General features: G+C 41.9%; 1 protein-coding gene across 1 annotated transcript in view; it reads right to left on the bottom strand.

Annotated features, from left to right (window-relative positions):
* Nucleotides 1-4: 4 nt before the first annotated feature.
* rttn (rotatin) overlaps nt 5-17,448 on the bottom strand; it is a 38,874-nt gene continuing 21,430 nt past the window's right edge. The window contains exons 28-49 of the mRNA XM_028965682.1: nt 16,639-16,858; nt 15,842-15,970; nt 15,481-15,591; nt 13,710-13,868; nt 13,406-13,483; nt 13,109-13,295; nt 12,671-12,762; nt 12,402-12,498; nt 11,643-11,841; nt 9,954-10,044; nt 7,675-7,819; nt 7,236-7,373; nt 5,951-6,153; nt 5,507-5,612; nt 4,753-4,850; nt 4,598-4,678; nt 4,363-4,489; nt 2,165-2,367; nt 1,771-2,038; nt 1,103-1,206; nt 921-990; nt 5-292 (exon numbers count right to left, since the gene is read on the bottom strand). Of these exons, the coding sequence (XP_028821515.1) occupies nt 210-292; nt 921-990; nt 1,103-1,206; nt 1,771-2,038; nt 2,165-2,367; nt 4,363-4,489; nt 4,598-4,678; nt 4,753-4,850; nt 5,507-5,612; nt 5,951-6,153; nt 7,236-7,373; nt 7,675-7,819; nt 9,954-10,044; nt 11,643-11,841; nt 12,402-12,498; nt 12,671-12,762; nt 13,109-13,295; nt 13,406-13,483; nt 13,710-13,868; nt 15,481-15,591; nt 15,842-15,970; nt 16,639-16,858 (2,989 nt within the window). The 3' untranslated portion in view covers nt 5-209. The remainder of the gene's footprint in view (nt 293-920; nt 991-1,102; nt 1,207-1,770; nt 2,039-2,164; nt 2,368-4,362; nt 4,490-4,597; nt 4,679-4,752; nt 4,851-5,506; nt 5,613-5,950; nt 6,154-7,235; nt 7,374-7,674; nt 7,820-9,953; nt 10,045-11,642; nt 11,842-12,401; nt 12,499-12,670; nt 12,763-13,108; nt 13,296-13,405; nt 13,484-13,709; nt 13,869-15,480; nt 15,592-15,841; nt 15,971-16,638; nt 16,859-17,448) is intronic.

Genomic DNA, 17,448 nt, shown 5'->3' with positions numbered 1-17,448 from the left:
CTGGTTGCATACACTCAGCGCGAGGGAAGGGGGGGTGGGCTTGACTTATAGTAAATGCTCTGCTTTATGTAAGCCTCAGTTATCTTTCTTTTCAATTTTGTCTCAAAATAATTTATTTATTCAGTATACACACAATTTGCATTACAAAACATGAACATAACTACAAAAAGTAAAAAAGTTGAAGGAATCTAAAAAGACATTTTTACATTTCAGGCACTAAGGATTTGTTTAAGTTTCTCGAGACATTTGAAGAGATAGGCGTTGAGAGGATCATGCATCTTCTGCTCAGCCTCTGTATTAATAAAAAAAAAAAAAAAAAAAAGAGACATAAAGAACCCTTTAATTGGTTATTTTAACACAGCAAGAATAATTCTTAGTCCTTACTAGAAACCCACTCACTAAATATAAATATATGTCTCAGTGTAGGTGCTACAGCATTCTAAAGCTGTGTTAGAAGATCAAACGAGTCACGGTGGTATGGCGATACTGTCCTAGTTCTAGGAGTCAGAAATGCACCTTTCTATTCCCAAACCAATGCATGCAGGAAGGAACATATTCACAATAATGATGTTTCATTTGCTAAAAACGGAAGCCTGATTCACAAAGGACTGGAAAAGTAAAAAGCGGATAATGACCCTGACTGCATTCAACCTATAGCGCAAGTGTCCAAGAGAGCAAGTAATACCATAAGAGGTGGTAGTAGCCTAGTGGGTAACACACTTGCCTATGAACCAGAAGACCCAGGTTCAAATCCCACTAACTACCATTCTGTCCCTGAGCACTTAACCCTAAGTTGCTCCAGGGAGGGGGGAGTGTTCCTGTAACTATTGATTGTAAGTTCTGGATAAGGGAGTCTAATAAATGCTGTAAATGTAATGCCTTTAGCATAAACTAAAAGGTCAGAGTGAATAAATTAGTACCTCTTTTAGCAGCAGCATACACATCATCAATCTTAAATCTGAACGAGGGATCCTTCAAAGTCACTTTTGCCTTTGTAGGGGAAAAAAGTTGACATTCTCTTAGACATGCAGATATTTAAAGTGCCACGACTTGGCGATTTCTCCGTTATTTAGATAGCACAAAGACTTCCAGTTGTCAAGACCTTCTGATAGTTGTGCAGGAGAGCCCACAGAGCTGAAGCTCCAACCGCACGGACCTCCAGCAGGTTACTGTCCAAGCAGGAGGCCAGCAGCCCTACGGTTTTACCTGAAATATAATAATGATAAGGTTTAAAGAGTCTTAGACCAGTGCAGAATCATGGCCAATCAATCACACAACTCATAAAAAAAAAATGAAAATATATAAAGCAGCTTGTGTGCAAAAGTTATTTTATTTTTTGTTAACCCTTGTGTGTATCTGTTCTCTTAATTAATTACATTTAGCATTTTGCGTTTCACATTTCCAGCTTTATTTGTAGCTGTATTATGTTAAACACTGTGCACATTTTTATTTGACTTCATATTTTATGATCCCTACACATTTTTATTAGCCCATTTCCTGTGCTCTACCTCCAATATTGATATAGTGACAGCTTGATGTGTTTGCTCAGTTGTCTAGACACCACAATGCTGTGTATTGTGTATATGTGCAGCTGAACTGTGTTTTTGTTTGTATATGCAAGTTACATACATAAGGCAAATGAAAATACCTTACGTATGTAATATAATGAATATAATGAAAAACGTTGTGTACAAATATTGCATCTGTATGCCATAATTTGTCAGTAATTTGGAGGTGATTAATAGGAGGAGTGGGCGAAGGTGAGCGTACCGCTGGCCAGGACTTTGGCTTTGTTGGCCGGGCTGAAGCAGATGTTGTGCAGGATGAGCAGGGCGACCGGTTTGGTGCTGGGACGTCGATACTGGGCCAGAGCTACCAGCAGCTCCAGACTCCCGTTCAGCTTCACAATCATCTGCTGGCCGTCTTCATCGAAGGACATGTTCAAAAGCAGCTGCAGCCACAGGCTGACCAGCGGCCCGGGGCTTTTACTGCCGGACCTTGGAAGCGGGAGGGACAGGAAGTGCTGGAGAAAATTGCTCTAGAAAGAGAGAAAACATTGTTTTTGGAGGAACAATTGGGACAAAAGACACTTTTCTCCTCCATCTTTTATTACAACAGCTGCTCGAAAGCCTGATTTCAGGAGGACGGGGGGCTGATGAGGAACCTTGTGGAGCAGGCCTTTGCCGTCACGGGTGATGGCCACGTTGGAGAGAAGCGAGAAGGCCACAGCCTGGACCCTGCTGTTCTCCGAGGCTACCTGGGAGGCGAGCCTCATCACGGCGTGCATCAGAGAGTTACTAACATGCCCCCTGGCGACAGCCTGACCTGAGCTGGCGCCACTGCCTCCGCTGCAGAGTGAGCTGCACGCTGGAGAGGGATGGAGAGAATGAGAAAAAGGAAGGCGAGAGTGAGTTACACCAGGGAGATTAGTCCTTCCAAAAGCCTGACTCATGTAGCTGACGGGTTCATTTAACTCGTAACAAAGAGTTCGAGCTGTAAACGGGGCTCAGGGCTGCCTGTGGGCTGTCTGCTGACAGGCGAGGACAAACAAATCAACTATTCGGATATCCGGAGGGGCGCAGAGTTACCTCCCTACACCGAGAGTCAATTACATAACAGTAACTTAACATATGAAGGAGAAAATGACGTGCAAATACACACGTTTGCAGAGTACCCTGAGCTGGCTGTAGACCCAATTCTGATTGGCTTGTGAGCTGTTATACCAATTTCCTGGCTGACACGAGCACACACATTTATTCATTTGAATATTTATTGATTTGAAAGTATTGTCTAATGCCTTAAGCATGTGTTACAGAGTGCCATCAGTGTGTGACTTTTTGTTTGTGACAAAATGCATTCCCTGTTTGTGAGTGAGCAAAATATATTACACTTGCGGTAACCATGGAGTATGTAGTAGTAACTTTAGCCAAGTTGTTGGAAAAATTTTAAGGCCAAATTGCCCAACTTGTTGGTTGTTTTGCAGTACTAAAGTTAGCAACAAAAAAATTGCCATTTTATTTGGCAAGCATGAGTTGGATTTTATCTTCAGAAATTGCATCATAAAACAATTGGCACATGATTCCACAAGCCCCATCTCTAGATGATGTCGTCAACCGCCTCCTCACTCAGCATCTATAAATAGATTGTTAGGTACATTGGGGGGGGGGGGTTTGCACCAGACCCTTTTCCTGTGCATTTGCAGCCTTTTGCAGCCTTCCAATAAATAACCACAGTTACAGTAAAAAGCATAAGGTGTGCGCCACAGGCTCAGCTTTCATCATGAGGAAACATGACAAAATAACTGCTGCAGATATATTTATTTCAGAAATAAATCTGAATGTACTCATTTAAAACCAGACTAGAATATACCTTAAATAAATTGTAAATGGAAACTTCTAAATGGACAAACTTCAACAAGCAAGATGAGAAGATCTTTTCAAAATTTGGTTTGATTTTAGCTTCAATTATGGAACTCCTCTTTGGCACAGGCGGCCTGGATTCGAGTCTTGCCTGCTCCACGTTCATTTGGGCAGGGGTTGGCCATGATGGGTTAAAAGCAGAGGACACATTTCGTTGTGTGCACGGTGTGCTGTGGTGTTTCACAATAACATTCACTTCACTTTCTTTCCAAATGGTCTGCACAGGAACATGGACCAAATCTAAATCAAAATTTGATATTTTCCCCAAATTATGTTCAATTCATATTTGAATTTAATGTAAGAGCCACCAGACTTTTTGCCTAATGTGTGTATATTCGTTGGATCAGACAAACCGAAAAACATACAGTTAGCTAAAGAAGCCATAGAGTAGAAATCATCTGAAATATATTGTGTGATATAAGGCACACAATGCAAGATATAACCTCTGTGTTTGTGTAGAGTTGAAGAAGCAGTGCAGTGGGTGAACTGCTTCAGCTGAGCAGCGGGAAGCTTGTACAGGGCGCTGTAGCTCCATCTGTACTGATCACAGGTGCAGAACCACATCCTGTAGCACCGGTCTTTTTCCGTGACCTCAACATGGCACACACAACAATACAGCCACACCCACAGCCAGCAGAGGCGTAATATTTAAAGCCTCTTCTGAGTTGAAATCCCTGCACCTCCTTTATAGTCAGAATTGATCTCTGTTCGCTTTCTCCACACCACTGAGCAGGGAAAAACGCACGGCCGCACGCCACGCTGCCCTAGTGTACAGACACCATGCAGAAAGATACTAGCCCTATTGTGGAAGCCTGCAGGAGAGGCTGCTTCTATAGGTCAGACCCCACAGATACAATGGAGCTCAGAGTGAGGAGGGGATGAGTCAGTCGGTAGGATGATGGAGTGCCTCGGCAGCCCGACTGGCTGAGGAGCAAGGACTGACCCGCACTGCAGTTCGCCGTGTAGACGCACAGCAGCTCTAGAGCGGCGGCCATGGCGTCGTCATCCAGCAAGAGCCAAGGCCACAGGCTGTGAATCACGGACGCCAAGCGCGAGTCAGTCGCTGCAGCCTGCAAAACAAAGCCGGGAATTCGGGTATCAGTGATGACCTACAAGCTTTTTAATCAACATTCTAAAACATACACTGAAGCAGAGATGAGGTGAATAAAGAAACTTGCTTTGGATTCGTTGTGCTGGTAGAGGCAGTTCCTTACAATCTCCATGGCTGTCTTCACATCCCTTAAATTGCTCTCTTCTTGCTGCAAATTTTAACAATTTATTCAATGGTCAGAAATGAGCAGTGGTGCACATGTCAGAGTAACTGCTGCTCTACCTTCTTCTTGTGTCCAGGTTTCCCTGGTCTCAGTGACCCCAGGTTGAGTTGGGTCTGCCACAGCTTCATTTGTTCCACCGTACTGTCTATAAGGCCTGCTAGAAGGCAGGAATTACATTTGTAGTTTTCAGATGGCCACAAAACATCTACAAAAAACACATTGGGCACCTGGCTTTAGTTTCCTGAAATGCCTATGTGATGCTGGAGATGCACTAAAAGTGACAGTTACTCACTCGATATTGGAAGCTATGGTGGACAGGGGTATGCAGCAGGGTGTGCTTGGGTCGCCAGTCTGCCTTGTTGGGCTTACTGAGGTTGTTGCTGGCTAAGCAACAACTAAATATCAAAATATATTTGGCACCCTGCTTATTTTTGATTTTGGAACAAAGTCCTGCAGATCTGTAGCATTATTGCATAGATCCCTAATGAGATAGATACACAAAGACAAATCTGGACACCTTCCTGTGATCCCTGATGTGCTACAACTGCAAACATATAGTCAGATTAGGATAAATGCATTTCTCATTAAGTACATTTTCAGATGATTACAGATAATTAACAGCATTTTCAGTCTCGTCAGAATTCAGTGTCTTACAAGTATGCACCACTACAAAGGCTACTATTCCAGACTACATTACACAGAAGACCAACTAAATGAATAAATAAATATGTGAAATGAATCACATACTTTGCAAAAATATATTTATTTTCTTTAATTAGCTAGTCATAGGTAATCTATTGAGTAAATTGTTACCTTCACAGGCATATGTCTGAGCACTAGGACTGCTGGCCAGCAGGGACATGAGGGCTCTTGCTATGACCTTTTTTAAAGGGTCCTGAGGCAAGGTTTTCTCAAACTTCTGGGGGAGAAAAAAAAAAAAAAAATTCCAAATGTTTCCTTATCTTATATAGACATGAGCTGCCAGAAGCAGTGTAAAGAACTAAAAAACACAATGGGATTGAGATGACATTAAACAGTACCAATATAACAGTATTATACAGTACAATATTGTGACATTGTTATTAAAAGGGTCTTTTGTGTGCAGCCAATTAAATGTGGAGGTTCATGTGAAGCTGCTTAAACAGAGCTCTGCGGGAACTGCTGATCCGCCTGCCCCTGCCCCAAGCTCCACGAGGTAATGATGCGCTAATCACTGGTTCATTAGCAGTGTGTGCGTAGTTCAGTGCATCTTAATACCTGAAGTAGGAGCTCACAGAGCTGCTCTCCAGGGCTGCCAACCAGCAGCTGAACCAGTCGGCTCCTGGGATCAGGGCAGGGTTCAGTCATTTCCTGCTCCTGCCTCTGGGCCTCCACTGATAAGAGCACACACAGGAAGTGCAGAGCGGATGTGCAAAGGCTGACTTCTGAGGACCCCTGGTCCACACAGAGACAAATGGTGCCTGAGGGAGAAGAAACATCCAGGGTGTGTAAGTGAAAATGTATAAAAGTAATAATCCACATAGTTGTAGTTAGATTGGTACCCCTATTATTCGTGCTTCTGATGGTCCTGATGGATAAACAAATGACACTTTATGCGCAGTTCTGTGATCTGAGGAGAGTTCTCCTCCATGTCTGGCAGTAAGACATCGGCATGTGGTGATAGTGTAGTCAAGCATTAATAATGTCTGGTTTACAGAAGTAATGATTTTCACTTCACTGCACAGATAATATGAACAAGAAAACTGGTCAATTGATAATTCATGATAATAAAGGATTGTTGTAGCCTAGTGGGTAACACTCGCCTTTGAACCAGAAGACCACAAATTCACAGGTTTAAACCCCACTTACTACCATTGTGTCCCTGAGCAATACACTTGAGTTGTTCTAGGGGGGCCGTCCCCGTAACTACGTGGCTCTGCTGAATGCCATAAATCTAAATGTAATTCATCCATGCCAAAACATTTGTTGGGCACCCTACATTGGAATATAGAGAGCAACAGTGTGATGGGCTCACCATCAGGGAGTTTTTTTTCCTTACATCTTATGTGTTCCATTACATAATAATGCTTGCTCAATTAAAAACTGTATGAAACCATGTATTGTTTAAAAAAAGATGGAGGTCATGATAGTGCTGCAAAGACTAAGGTCCTCTTTTTTTCTGGTGAGCCCCAATGATGGACCAACACTGGCCAATTGTTTCCCCAAAGACATCTATCCAGATTTATTTCAAACCGGCACAGGTAGTTGTCACCAAACCAGTCCTGCAATGTGTGTGATGCGAATCTGCGCCAGAACTGGCACTTTCCTCGTCTGCACCGCTGAGAGCCCCAGCACACTTCTCGCCAGTTTCTGCTTACAAAGCTAGTACCCAGCACCAAATAATGCAGCAGTAATTATAACGCACCCCCTCCAGCTTTGACATAGTTTGACAAATCCATCATTAGACTGTAACGAGACATGTCATGTTTTCCTCAGTCAGCGGCAAAGTGCGAGAGGAGATAATGAGGTGGTACTGGATCTGTCACACCCGAGTGGGCCCCACCTAAAAATGGCTGCCAGTGCCTCCCCATGGCGGCAGAGACAGATGGGAACACCGCAGAGCTCTTCCTGCGCAGCAGAGTAGCCAGGAGCATAAACAAACCCGCCCAGGTGTGGAACACCGCCCCTACGGTGACAGCGTCTGAGGATGAGCAGAGACCCCCACATATACACAGGAAGATGGGAGGGGGGGGAAGCACACACACCAATGAGAATCAGATAGCTAAAAGGTACATACAGTACAGTACTGCCACTGAGATAAAGAACATTTCAATTCAAGTTGTTACAAAACACAGCAAGAAGTCAATTAAAATATAGACACATTTTAGCATCATATCACATCAATCATATTCTTACAAAATTTTAAAACAAGAATCTGTATAATTTAAAAAAATTATGCAGATATTCCATTCATTTTAATCGGCAGTCCAAATCCTTTTTACCCAGATCTGAGGTCTTGATGGTGAGTAGAATAAAGACATGGGCCAGCAGTGGCTGGAGGAAGTCTAGCTGAATATCCGGCTGCAAAACCACAGCACCCTGTAGCAGTTTAGAGAAGCTGCCCACATACTGCAACAGGGCCTGGACCTGCGAAGGAGACACGGTTAACAAAACACACTAAGACAAGCAAATTGAAGATTAAATGCTAATGAATGTTTATTTAAATTCAGTAATTCGAGGTAATTTTTGAATCGGTCTGCATTACACAATTCATAACAGGGTTACCATTATGGACAAAGTAAATATTCTGTGCATTCAGGGGGTCTTCTTTTGAAAGACCTTCAGGGCTTGGAGCAGGGTTTGTTATTATCAACTGGTGAGTTCCAGAAGCTCACGGTGGGCATCAGAGAATTTTTACCTGAGGCTCAACAGCCAGAAGGTCATAGAGGTACTACGGTCACTGACTCAATGAAGGAAAATCAATTGGGAAAAAAAACCTAATTAATCAATTTACTGAAATATTAAGAACATTAATATGTTCTAATTTAAATAGAAAACAATATGAATACAATGACCATTGAGCAAATCATCATAATTCAGCTAAGCAGGGAATGAGAACTTGGTTGAATTAGTGTTTTAATCAACAAAAGTTATAACGAAAATATCTTTGTCAACTAACCTTTTTGACCTGATTGAGATGAGACGTAAATGTAATATTGTAGATGTATAAAAACTATACTAAAATGTATCAACAAGCTCAAGTTCATTTTTTTGCATTTCTTTTAGTATTCTAAATTAACAATTGGTTTATTTAAATGAAAGAATTGCTTGTGAGTAAATCTAGATAATCAGTGGAATTTACTGCGATGCAAGGGCGAGCCACCTAAAATCTTGCCTCCAAATTTGTAAGGGCCAGCCATGAATAATATAATGAAAATATATCCTTAATTGAAAAATGGGCTTGACTAAAAGAAAATGTTGCCTTGTCTGTTCTACTAGGTGCTAGTATGTAATCAGTTGTCATTGACTAAAACCAGACTAAAATAGTGATGGATAATTCTGAATAAAACTAGACAAACATTTTACCTCATAACCATTGGCAACTCAGAAGATAATGGCTGGACATTTGCAGCCATAATATGATTTATGATAACAGATGGGTAGTAACATTCACTGAGCACACACACTTAAACTTGGTGTTGTCTATGGGTCTGACTTTGTATTTGCGTGAAGGAGGACAGATAAAGAAGGTATTGGTTGGGAACCTAATATAAGCACTATATACATATATGCATGGTGTATTTTGAGCACTACTATTTATATACAGTAGATATTGATGAGTATTAGGTATTGATCATTGTTGTATGCTTCTGAGCATGTAAAGAGGGCACTGCATGGCTCTCTCAGGGAAGTTTCCACTTATCAATAAATCTGTCAAGCACATTTTAATTAAGCCTTACAAACATATAGAACTTGAAAAGATGGGTGAAGCACACACACATATTTCATACCATTGGTTACGCCTTAATAGTGGTGGCCAGCCCACGAAGGACAGACTGATGATCTGGGACAAATATATTGGGGGAATGCCTCTTTAAAGGATGTGTCTACTATACTAGTAATAGGCAGGTGCCAACAGGACAACAACTGCTGAATTCTGTATTAAAGAAGCTTGATGCAACTCTTTGGTGATTTCCAGACTTTTTCTTGAAGATTATTGATCCCACGTGGTATTATAAAAGATTATGAAAAATGGGTAATTTCCAGTTTTGACATTAGCTCAGAGACATATTTTCCTTGTGTTATCAAAATTAACACAAACTAGCAGTGTCCAATCCCATTGTGTACCTCAAGAGGGTAGTTTCAAGTTTCTCCTCAGTCCCCACTTACAACAGAAGAAGTTTTGCTTTTCGATTATTAACACGTAGTTAATTAGAGGCACAGTAAAGATCACAGAGATCACAGAGCACCATCAGAAAGCGATTGGTGTTCGGTTGCCTGATCAATACAGACCCCAACAAATCAGGCAGCGGGTAAGGGTTGACCTTTCAACATCCCTTCCACCACTGACTTACTGACTCTAGAATAGAATATTTCAGGGCCTTCTTCAGGGTGAGAACAGTGTATAATAGTAATATGTGTTGAGTGAATATTAATTGAATTTATTGACATTAATATTATTGATCAATGTTTTGACTGTAAAAGTTATTGCAACATGCATGACAGTCTTTTGGAAACACTGTCATGCAGGTTGTCACAAGTCTAATTAGATGCAACAAACCTGGTTTCTGGCTTCTTCTTCATCGCCAGGGAGCAGAGCAGGTGTCTTTAACTCAGTGACGCACCTCTCCACAGCTCCAGCGTCCAACAGACTGCAGCACAGAGGTGTAGAGACTAATCACACATTTCAGGGTATGACAAAGGAAAATTTCTACACTTTCTCAAGCGTGTGTCTCTCTGTGTGTGTCAACGGAATATAGGAGCTTGGTGTTCATCTTACCAGCAGGATGTGGTAGTGCTGCTTAAAGGTCCCCGATCATGAAAATTTCACTTAGTGAGATTATTTAACATTAATATGAGTGGCTAGAAATTCCGATAGGTGTAAAGAGAGCTTTGGCCATTCTGCTTAGTCGTTACGAGAGAATCAGTGAAGACAGTCTGATCTAATTTGTCCCTTTATGTTGTCAGAAGGGGAAAAGCTACCACCCCTTTCTCCTCCTTCTTTTTCATTAAAAGCTAAACACGCCAAAACTGCGCATCCTGGAGAAATTTCATTGTGTGACTGGCTAAAAATGGCTGAGACTTCAGATACAGTATTTGGGGACTACTATGACCTATATGAAAGAAGAAAAAAAAAAAGTCAGAGGACCTTTATATGTGGCTATGTGTGTATGCACCTGTGTGGTCACCATTGCATTGGCTTGCATGTGATCTGATCTGGCCAGGAAAAAAAAATAAAAATCACATGGTTGTCTGGGGTTGTGGTGCCTGTCATTACTGGTAAAGTGAGAAAAAAGGTTTCCTGCAGATATTAACTGTGTTTGGCACATTATTTTAAAGTTATCAGTTATAGTTACTTTTTCATGGAATGTAACTTGCATTTAATGAATCATTATACAAGAAACTAGTTACCAGGAAAAGAAACTTAAAACGTATTTTTAGCTCCATCTCCTCCTTCCTTAGCCACAGTGGGTTTTAGGAAATGTGAGATGATGAGCAGAGCGTCATCAGATTTGAATTGCTTGTTACCAATGAGGATAAATACCTACTAGTAGTTCCAGTGCATAATGTACATCTAACATTTACGGCATGTCTGTATTTTCACTGTAAAAATGTAAACTCTCCATTGCTGTGTCTACTGCACATGCATTTTTGTTTCATGTAAACAAAACCCACCTCTGCCTCTAACTTAACCTTAGCTAGTCATCAAAGTGAAAAAACTTCCCTGCTCCTGCGGCTCGTCAGATGAAAACAGTTCAATTACAGTAACGTACCGCATGTTATTGTCAGTAACGGTGACTGTTGTAACTAGGGAAACAGTAATTGGTTAAATTACCTGTTATTGAAAAATTACTTTTCAATTTTCCAGTAATGCTGTTAATCCCACCACTCGATATGAAGGTTATGAATTACGTGGAATTCTGCATGTGTGTGTGTGCTTTTGGGTGTTTTTTTTTTTTTTTTCTTCTAAATGAGAAGAGACAACACATTAGCCTACACACCACATCACCGAACCTAGCAGGGAGAGTTATTTTCATTTGTTTCAGAATCATAATAGCGACAACATAATCTTATAAAATTTAAGACTAACAAATTTTAAATGACCCACAGACACTGTAAAATATTTTTATGAACTGTGTAGGTTTTAATAGGGAGGGACAATTAGTGTACCATTTGGATGAATAATTTCTGTTTTCAATTTATATAGGTCACTCAAAATATTCATTTAAATTTGTGTGCTCTCTCTCACCTGGCCATGGCATGCAGAATGTGGTTGTGTGTTAGAGCAGTAAGCGTGAACTCCGGCAGCACTGCCAGCAGGTTAGTAAGGACGCCACAGAGAGCTGTAACTAGTGGAGGAGTGACCACTGCATTCTGCTCCGAGACCTCGTCACCCCGCTGGCAGACCTGAGACACCACAGAGTCACCAGAGTCAAGGTCACTCTGACCTGCAGAGAGAAAAAAAAAAGTGTGAGGGAGAAAAAAAAAAAAAAAAGCCACCTCATAACCCCAAAATACCCTTCTTCAGTACATCTGATAAAATTATTGCTTATTTTCCACACGTTACAGGATACGTGTTTACAAGGCGCAGAAACCTGCTGCTTTGGAGTCACATGATGTGGTCTGACTGCCTCCTGGCGGCAAAATATGCTTTCCAATTGAGTTTCATTAAAGAAAAAGGTAAAACAAAGCAGCTTGCCTTTGATATGAGAGTTATTTGCTGGAAGACTGCTATTTCATAAAAATTCTATACAATTAAAAAAAAAAAAGTGGGATCCAATGGCTGACCTTGTTTGCACAGATTGTTTCAATTTTTACACAAAACAAAAGAGAGATTTTGGTTCCAGCCGAGTGAGACAGCATGTTGTGCATGTTGTGTGATCAACAAAATTTTGTACAGTATGTGAAAATAGAAAAAATCGGCTTTTCTGATATGAAAATGTGTATCTGGTAATACATGTTAAACTGAGACATATATAAACAGTTGCAGATAAGCTTCTTTGGATACCTTGAGCTGTGAGTCTATTCACAGGTGCATCGTGGGCCGGACTTGGTGAGGACAATGACGCAGGTGGATGCAGTTCACTTGAACCGCCAGGCAGAAGCTGGTGGAGACAAAATTTGCCTTTATTCAAGCAGCAGAGCAGATTCACTACAGCAATCAGTAGGTGGTTTCCACAGGATTTTACTTAATGTGTGTGTGCATGTGTGTGTTTTTCCCTCCCTTCCTCCTTCACTGAGAATCTTACTTCTAGTTTTCTTGTTATTTCTACTCACCAGAGTGCTGGAAGTGGAGACGGAGCTTGAAGCCCGGTTTTGACTGGTCAGACCAGATGGGCCTTTCAATCGGCGTAGTGATTCATTCAGCTCTGCAACACACACACCTTCACTGAATAAAACCACTCTCTCCTGAGTGAAAGTTGAGGTGGTTCTGGAAAGCCGTTCTGAGAGATTATCAAAGCCGTAATTCGAGTTTCAGAAAGCTGAACATAAGCCACACACACAGAAACACAAACAGATTAACAACTCAGAATGAAAAAACTAATAAAATCATAGTTATTATAATTAGGGGTTTTACATGATGTAAGACATTTGGCAATTTGGATGAAGCACTTAATTCATCATTAACCTGCAGACAGTGTGGCATAAGACTGCTTATGTAAACGCCCATCTGTGCCGCTCAGAAGTTGTGGCAAGTTGGTGAAGTAGGCATACCTTCTGCCAGATCACCGTGGCCGCTGCTTATCCTGGGGAGGCTTGAGCTGAAGACCTGTCTGCCCAGGTAGCAGGTCCTAGTCATCTGAGCCACATGTTCAAAGAACTGGCAGTGGTACAGCAGAGCCTGCAGAGCAGGCAAGCCCACCAGAGCCAAACCAGAGGTGTCATCATGTACACAAGGGCCCTGAAAAAAACACACAAACATTTCAATAATACAACAATAGTAGTACGCTCCATCTGCTTTCATTGGCCATTCCTTTTAAAGTGTGTTCCCTTAAAACCTACAGCACGTACCTGCCAGGCAAAGTTTTTGGCCTCCTCTGTATTAGCTGGCATGGGCATGACGAGCAGATTTTGCAAAATAAAAGCAGCCTGGTGAAAGCAGTTGGGGGGGGTGGGGGGACAAAACACAAAGATCAGCAATACTGCCATCGTGTTGTGTTTGGGTGCCAATGCACATCACATTTAAGCACTTTCTGATATGCTCCCATAGGTAAAATCAGAGGCCTGCTGCAGATGTTCTGTTCTCTGCTACATACGAAATGAACAAACAATGTGGAGATGTCAGTGCCTGTGTGCGTGTTTTGTGAGTGCCCACCTCTCGGCGGACCATGCTGCTCTCTTGTGGCTCCAGGAGGATGTTGAGCAGGGTGCCCCACAGGCCGCCAGAGATGTTCTGGCAGCTGGTAGACAGGGCCTGGCAGCCGCTCGCCACCGACGACAGGGCCGAGCCCACGCCCAGACTGGCGCAGCGCACCTGAGACAGGAGGAGAAGAGAGGACAGGATGGGACGAGATGAGATTTGGCACATTTCAACACATGCCACAAACCGGGCTTCCTAATGGCCGCCACCTGGCAGCATCTGTGCCTGCACCGCTGCGAGGCGTATGGAAGCTGGAATGCTGACATGGGGTTTACTGCCATCCATCAGTGACAAAACATTTTGAGCTGATGGCTGAAAATGTGCACCCACCTGTATTAATCCTCTAGGAAACATACTTAAGGCGTGATTATACTTGTCTTTACTTGTTGGATGTGCGTGCTAAGATTTGGTTTGTTCGCTGCAGTTAGCAAGTAACCTTTTTGCCTATATGCATCATTTATGTTTATATCCACTAGGGGGCAGATTTGTCCAAAGACATTCCTCCTTTGGCCATTTCCTTAGTTTACTTTGTTCAATGAAAACGGCCACCAATCAGGTAATAATTTCTTACTTTATTACTTTTCATTCCTCAAATACAAAATATATTTTACCATAGTATTTGAATTTGTAATGCCTGGCCTAGGCTGGGCTCTGATTCCATTTGACTAACATAAACATACTGTACATAGGGCTGGGTGTCAGTCATTATATTTTGACACCAATACCTAAGCAATATTTTTTCAATGTTTTAGATCACAACACTTTCAAAGCAGGTTAATAAAAATATATTCTGCACCACAAAAGTACAAATGTCTGTCACCCAACCCCTACTGTATAGTATGATACCTGACAGCACAATGTGCAAGATGCAATAACAAGGCTGAATCACACACACCCAATACAGCATCTGCGAGAGGTGTTAAAAAGTGTTTGAGCACTACAGCCTATTTACCAAAAATGTGTGTACTGAGCATATTTTATAAATGCTAAACATGTGCCCATGTACTGGGTTAAGAGAGAAAGAGTATCCAAAAACCTAAGACGGGACTAATAAAGAACAACAGATATTATTTAATATTATATGAGACATTTAAGCTTTTTTTAATGTTCCCCTCAGGATTTACTCCTGAAAATTAATTTTACTGTCTAAAGTCCCCCCCCAACAACGATGGGGGATTTTAGCCCCTGCCAATACCTCAGATGTTTGTTTTTGTTGAGCATCTTTTCAGTCCTTATAAGAGGTCAGTTTGTTGCAGACTGGTGAAAAACTACCCACTGATTAACACTGTATTGGTGTTTATCAGTAATACCAATCAGTAATGCCAACAAAATTGGTATTACTACATATGCAAGAGAATTTAACAGTATGTCTCAATGGAACAAGAAACATCGCTATTAAAAAGTTTTAGTAAAACAAATAATACAGTTCCAACTATTAAAAAGCACTGCAATCTGTGCTTGACAACCCAAACGTCGGAATACTTTAACACCTTGTTAAAAAAAATTAGCACTGATCAAACATCTGGATCTGAATAATGACCTTGGATTATCCCAGAGACAGATGCAGCTGCACATTAATTTATATCACCAATGGCAATCATTTAAATTGGCTGTCGAGATCTAGAGCAGCAACGACCGCCTATGGTGAGGATGTGTGCGCCCGCACACAGTCCACCGCGTGTGTTCAAGCATGCCTGTTCTGTTTGTGTGTGTGAATGTTTCTCACCTCGGGGTCCCTGTCCACCCACAGGGGAACGAGCCAGGCAAGGCCTAATTGAGCGCCACTCTGCTCATCAGCACTCTGCTCGTGGGGCAGCGACCACAGAGACATCCAGTCCTGTCACACAGACACGCAGCGCCACAATTACAGCCAACCGCTGCACGATCCCATTAACCCAGCTCAAGGGAAACTGTGTGGATTACTCAAACAAACACTCCACACGCAGGAATAATAACGTGCGCTGCAGTGTGAAGAGCGTGATGCATTATTCAGCACTGGATGGCCGCTGAATAGTCAAGATCAGAGCGAGGTTTGAAAATGTTCAGTTGAAATGTAAGACTTTGCTTGGGGTCGTGTACGCACTGACCTTATCTTTGCTTTCTGCCATCATTTCGTGGGAGAGGTGTAGGAGGCAGATCACCGCGTTTTTGGTTACCCCTTTACCCATGAAGGACATGGAGTTACCTCCCCATTCCACGTAAAAGGAAGAGATTACCTATTGGGCCAAAGTGAATGGAGAGAACCCCTTTTAGCAGTCGGTACAGATACATTAATATTAATGCACTTATGAAAAGGTCGATATAAATGTTATTATAATACAATTAGCATTGACCTGGCATTTTGATTGGATTAAAGAAATCCCAAGAGTGCCTATAGCTCAGTAGGCATATATTTCAATTTTATTCTGCCTTATTACAGCTGGCTGACAAAAAAACCCAGCAACATAGCAACAGCTGGACTATACGGTAGCTGTTTCTAACAAACTGGTAGGTGAATGTTCATTAAACACAGTGATGAATAAAAAAATATATATATAAAAAAAAAAGCAAAAGACAATAATATGATTTCAAGACAGTTATATAAAAAAAACAGACCATATGCTTTATGATTCATTTTTATAAACACTAAAAGGCTTGAGACTCATTAAAAGCTTTAGAAAATCAGGGCTGCAGATTCTTCATGCACTGCTGTTAATGCGATTCATGACTTGGCGCTCTACACAGAACATCATCATCTTGGGCCCGAGATGCCCTTTGCATTCCGGTCTCAGTAGCACACAGATGGGGCGTGTTCAAGAACCATTCCCTACAGGCTCTAGTGCATGACTCCTTGTGTGTGTGTGTGTGTGTGTGTGTGTGTGTGTGTGTGTGTGTGTATACAGACCTCCAGAAGGCCGGTGAGGTACTTGACGCAGAGCATGTGTGGATCCAATGAGGGGCAGTGTGTGCTCCAGCCTGGCAGGGCGCTGACGTGGGCCATGGCCCTGAGGGTGCGTTCCAGAGAGGGCAGGCCATAGAAATGAGGAGCGTCCGACACTCGCAGACACTGCAACAGACGGTTCGCCAGCTGTGTCTCCAAAGCGCCTGCCAATGCCATACAGACGCTGCAGATATATATAAAAAAAAAAATAAAAAAAAAGAACGCGAGAAGGGTTAGGGTGGGCAGGAGAGAGCTACAGGGGGAGGTTTAAAGATACAAATAATAAAAGCCACAGACAACCAAAACAGCTTGTTATTAGATAAAAGATGCACACAAGCCACAGGCGAATCTCTGAAGTTACAGCAGTTTATCGATCTACAGAACACCATGCACCCCTGTATTATAAAAATGCACCATTCAAAAGGATGCAACTGTTGGCACGTTAAAGGTGCTTAAACCTCCATTTCTGTTGTGACATAAAAACCGTTGGTCTAACTGTTGCTAAGCAACCTCAGTCTGTCAGCAGTCAGGTAGGTAGCACAGGTTTGTTACTGTACAGTGTGACAGGTAAAACAAGGTAGGATGGGTAAAATAAAATGTAATGAGGTGATTGTGAGAAATCAGCACAGTTAAAATGCCTCTCGGCCATTCCGTCAAGCATTAAAAACTGTGTTCAATTTTAAGACCAACTCATTCACCTTTTAGCTCAGTTAGCACTCGACATGCACATGCGCATGCACATACACGGCTGAATGCGTGAACGTCATGATTTAA

The sequence above is a fragment of the Denticeps clupeoides genome, chromosome 2 (genome assembly GCF_900700375.1).
Source record: "Denticeps clupeoides chromosome 2, fDenClu1.1, whole genome shotgun sequence".
NCBI lineage: Eukaryota > Metazoa > Chordata > Actinopteri > Clupeiformes > Denticipitidae > Denticeps > Denticeps clupeoides.
This window is presented reverse-complemented; position numbering and strand designations above follow the sequence as displayed.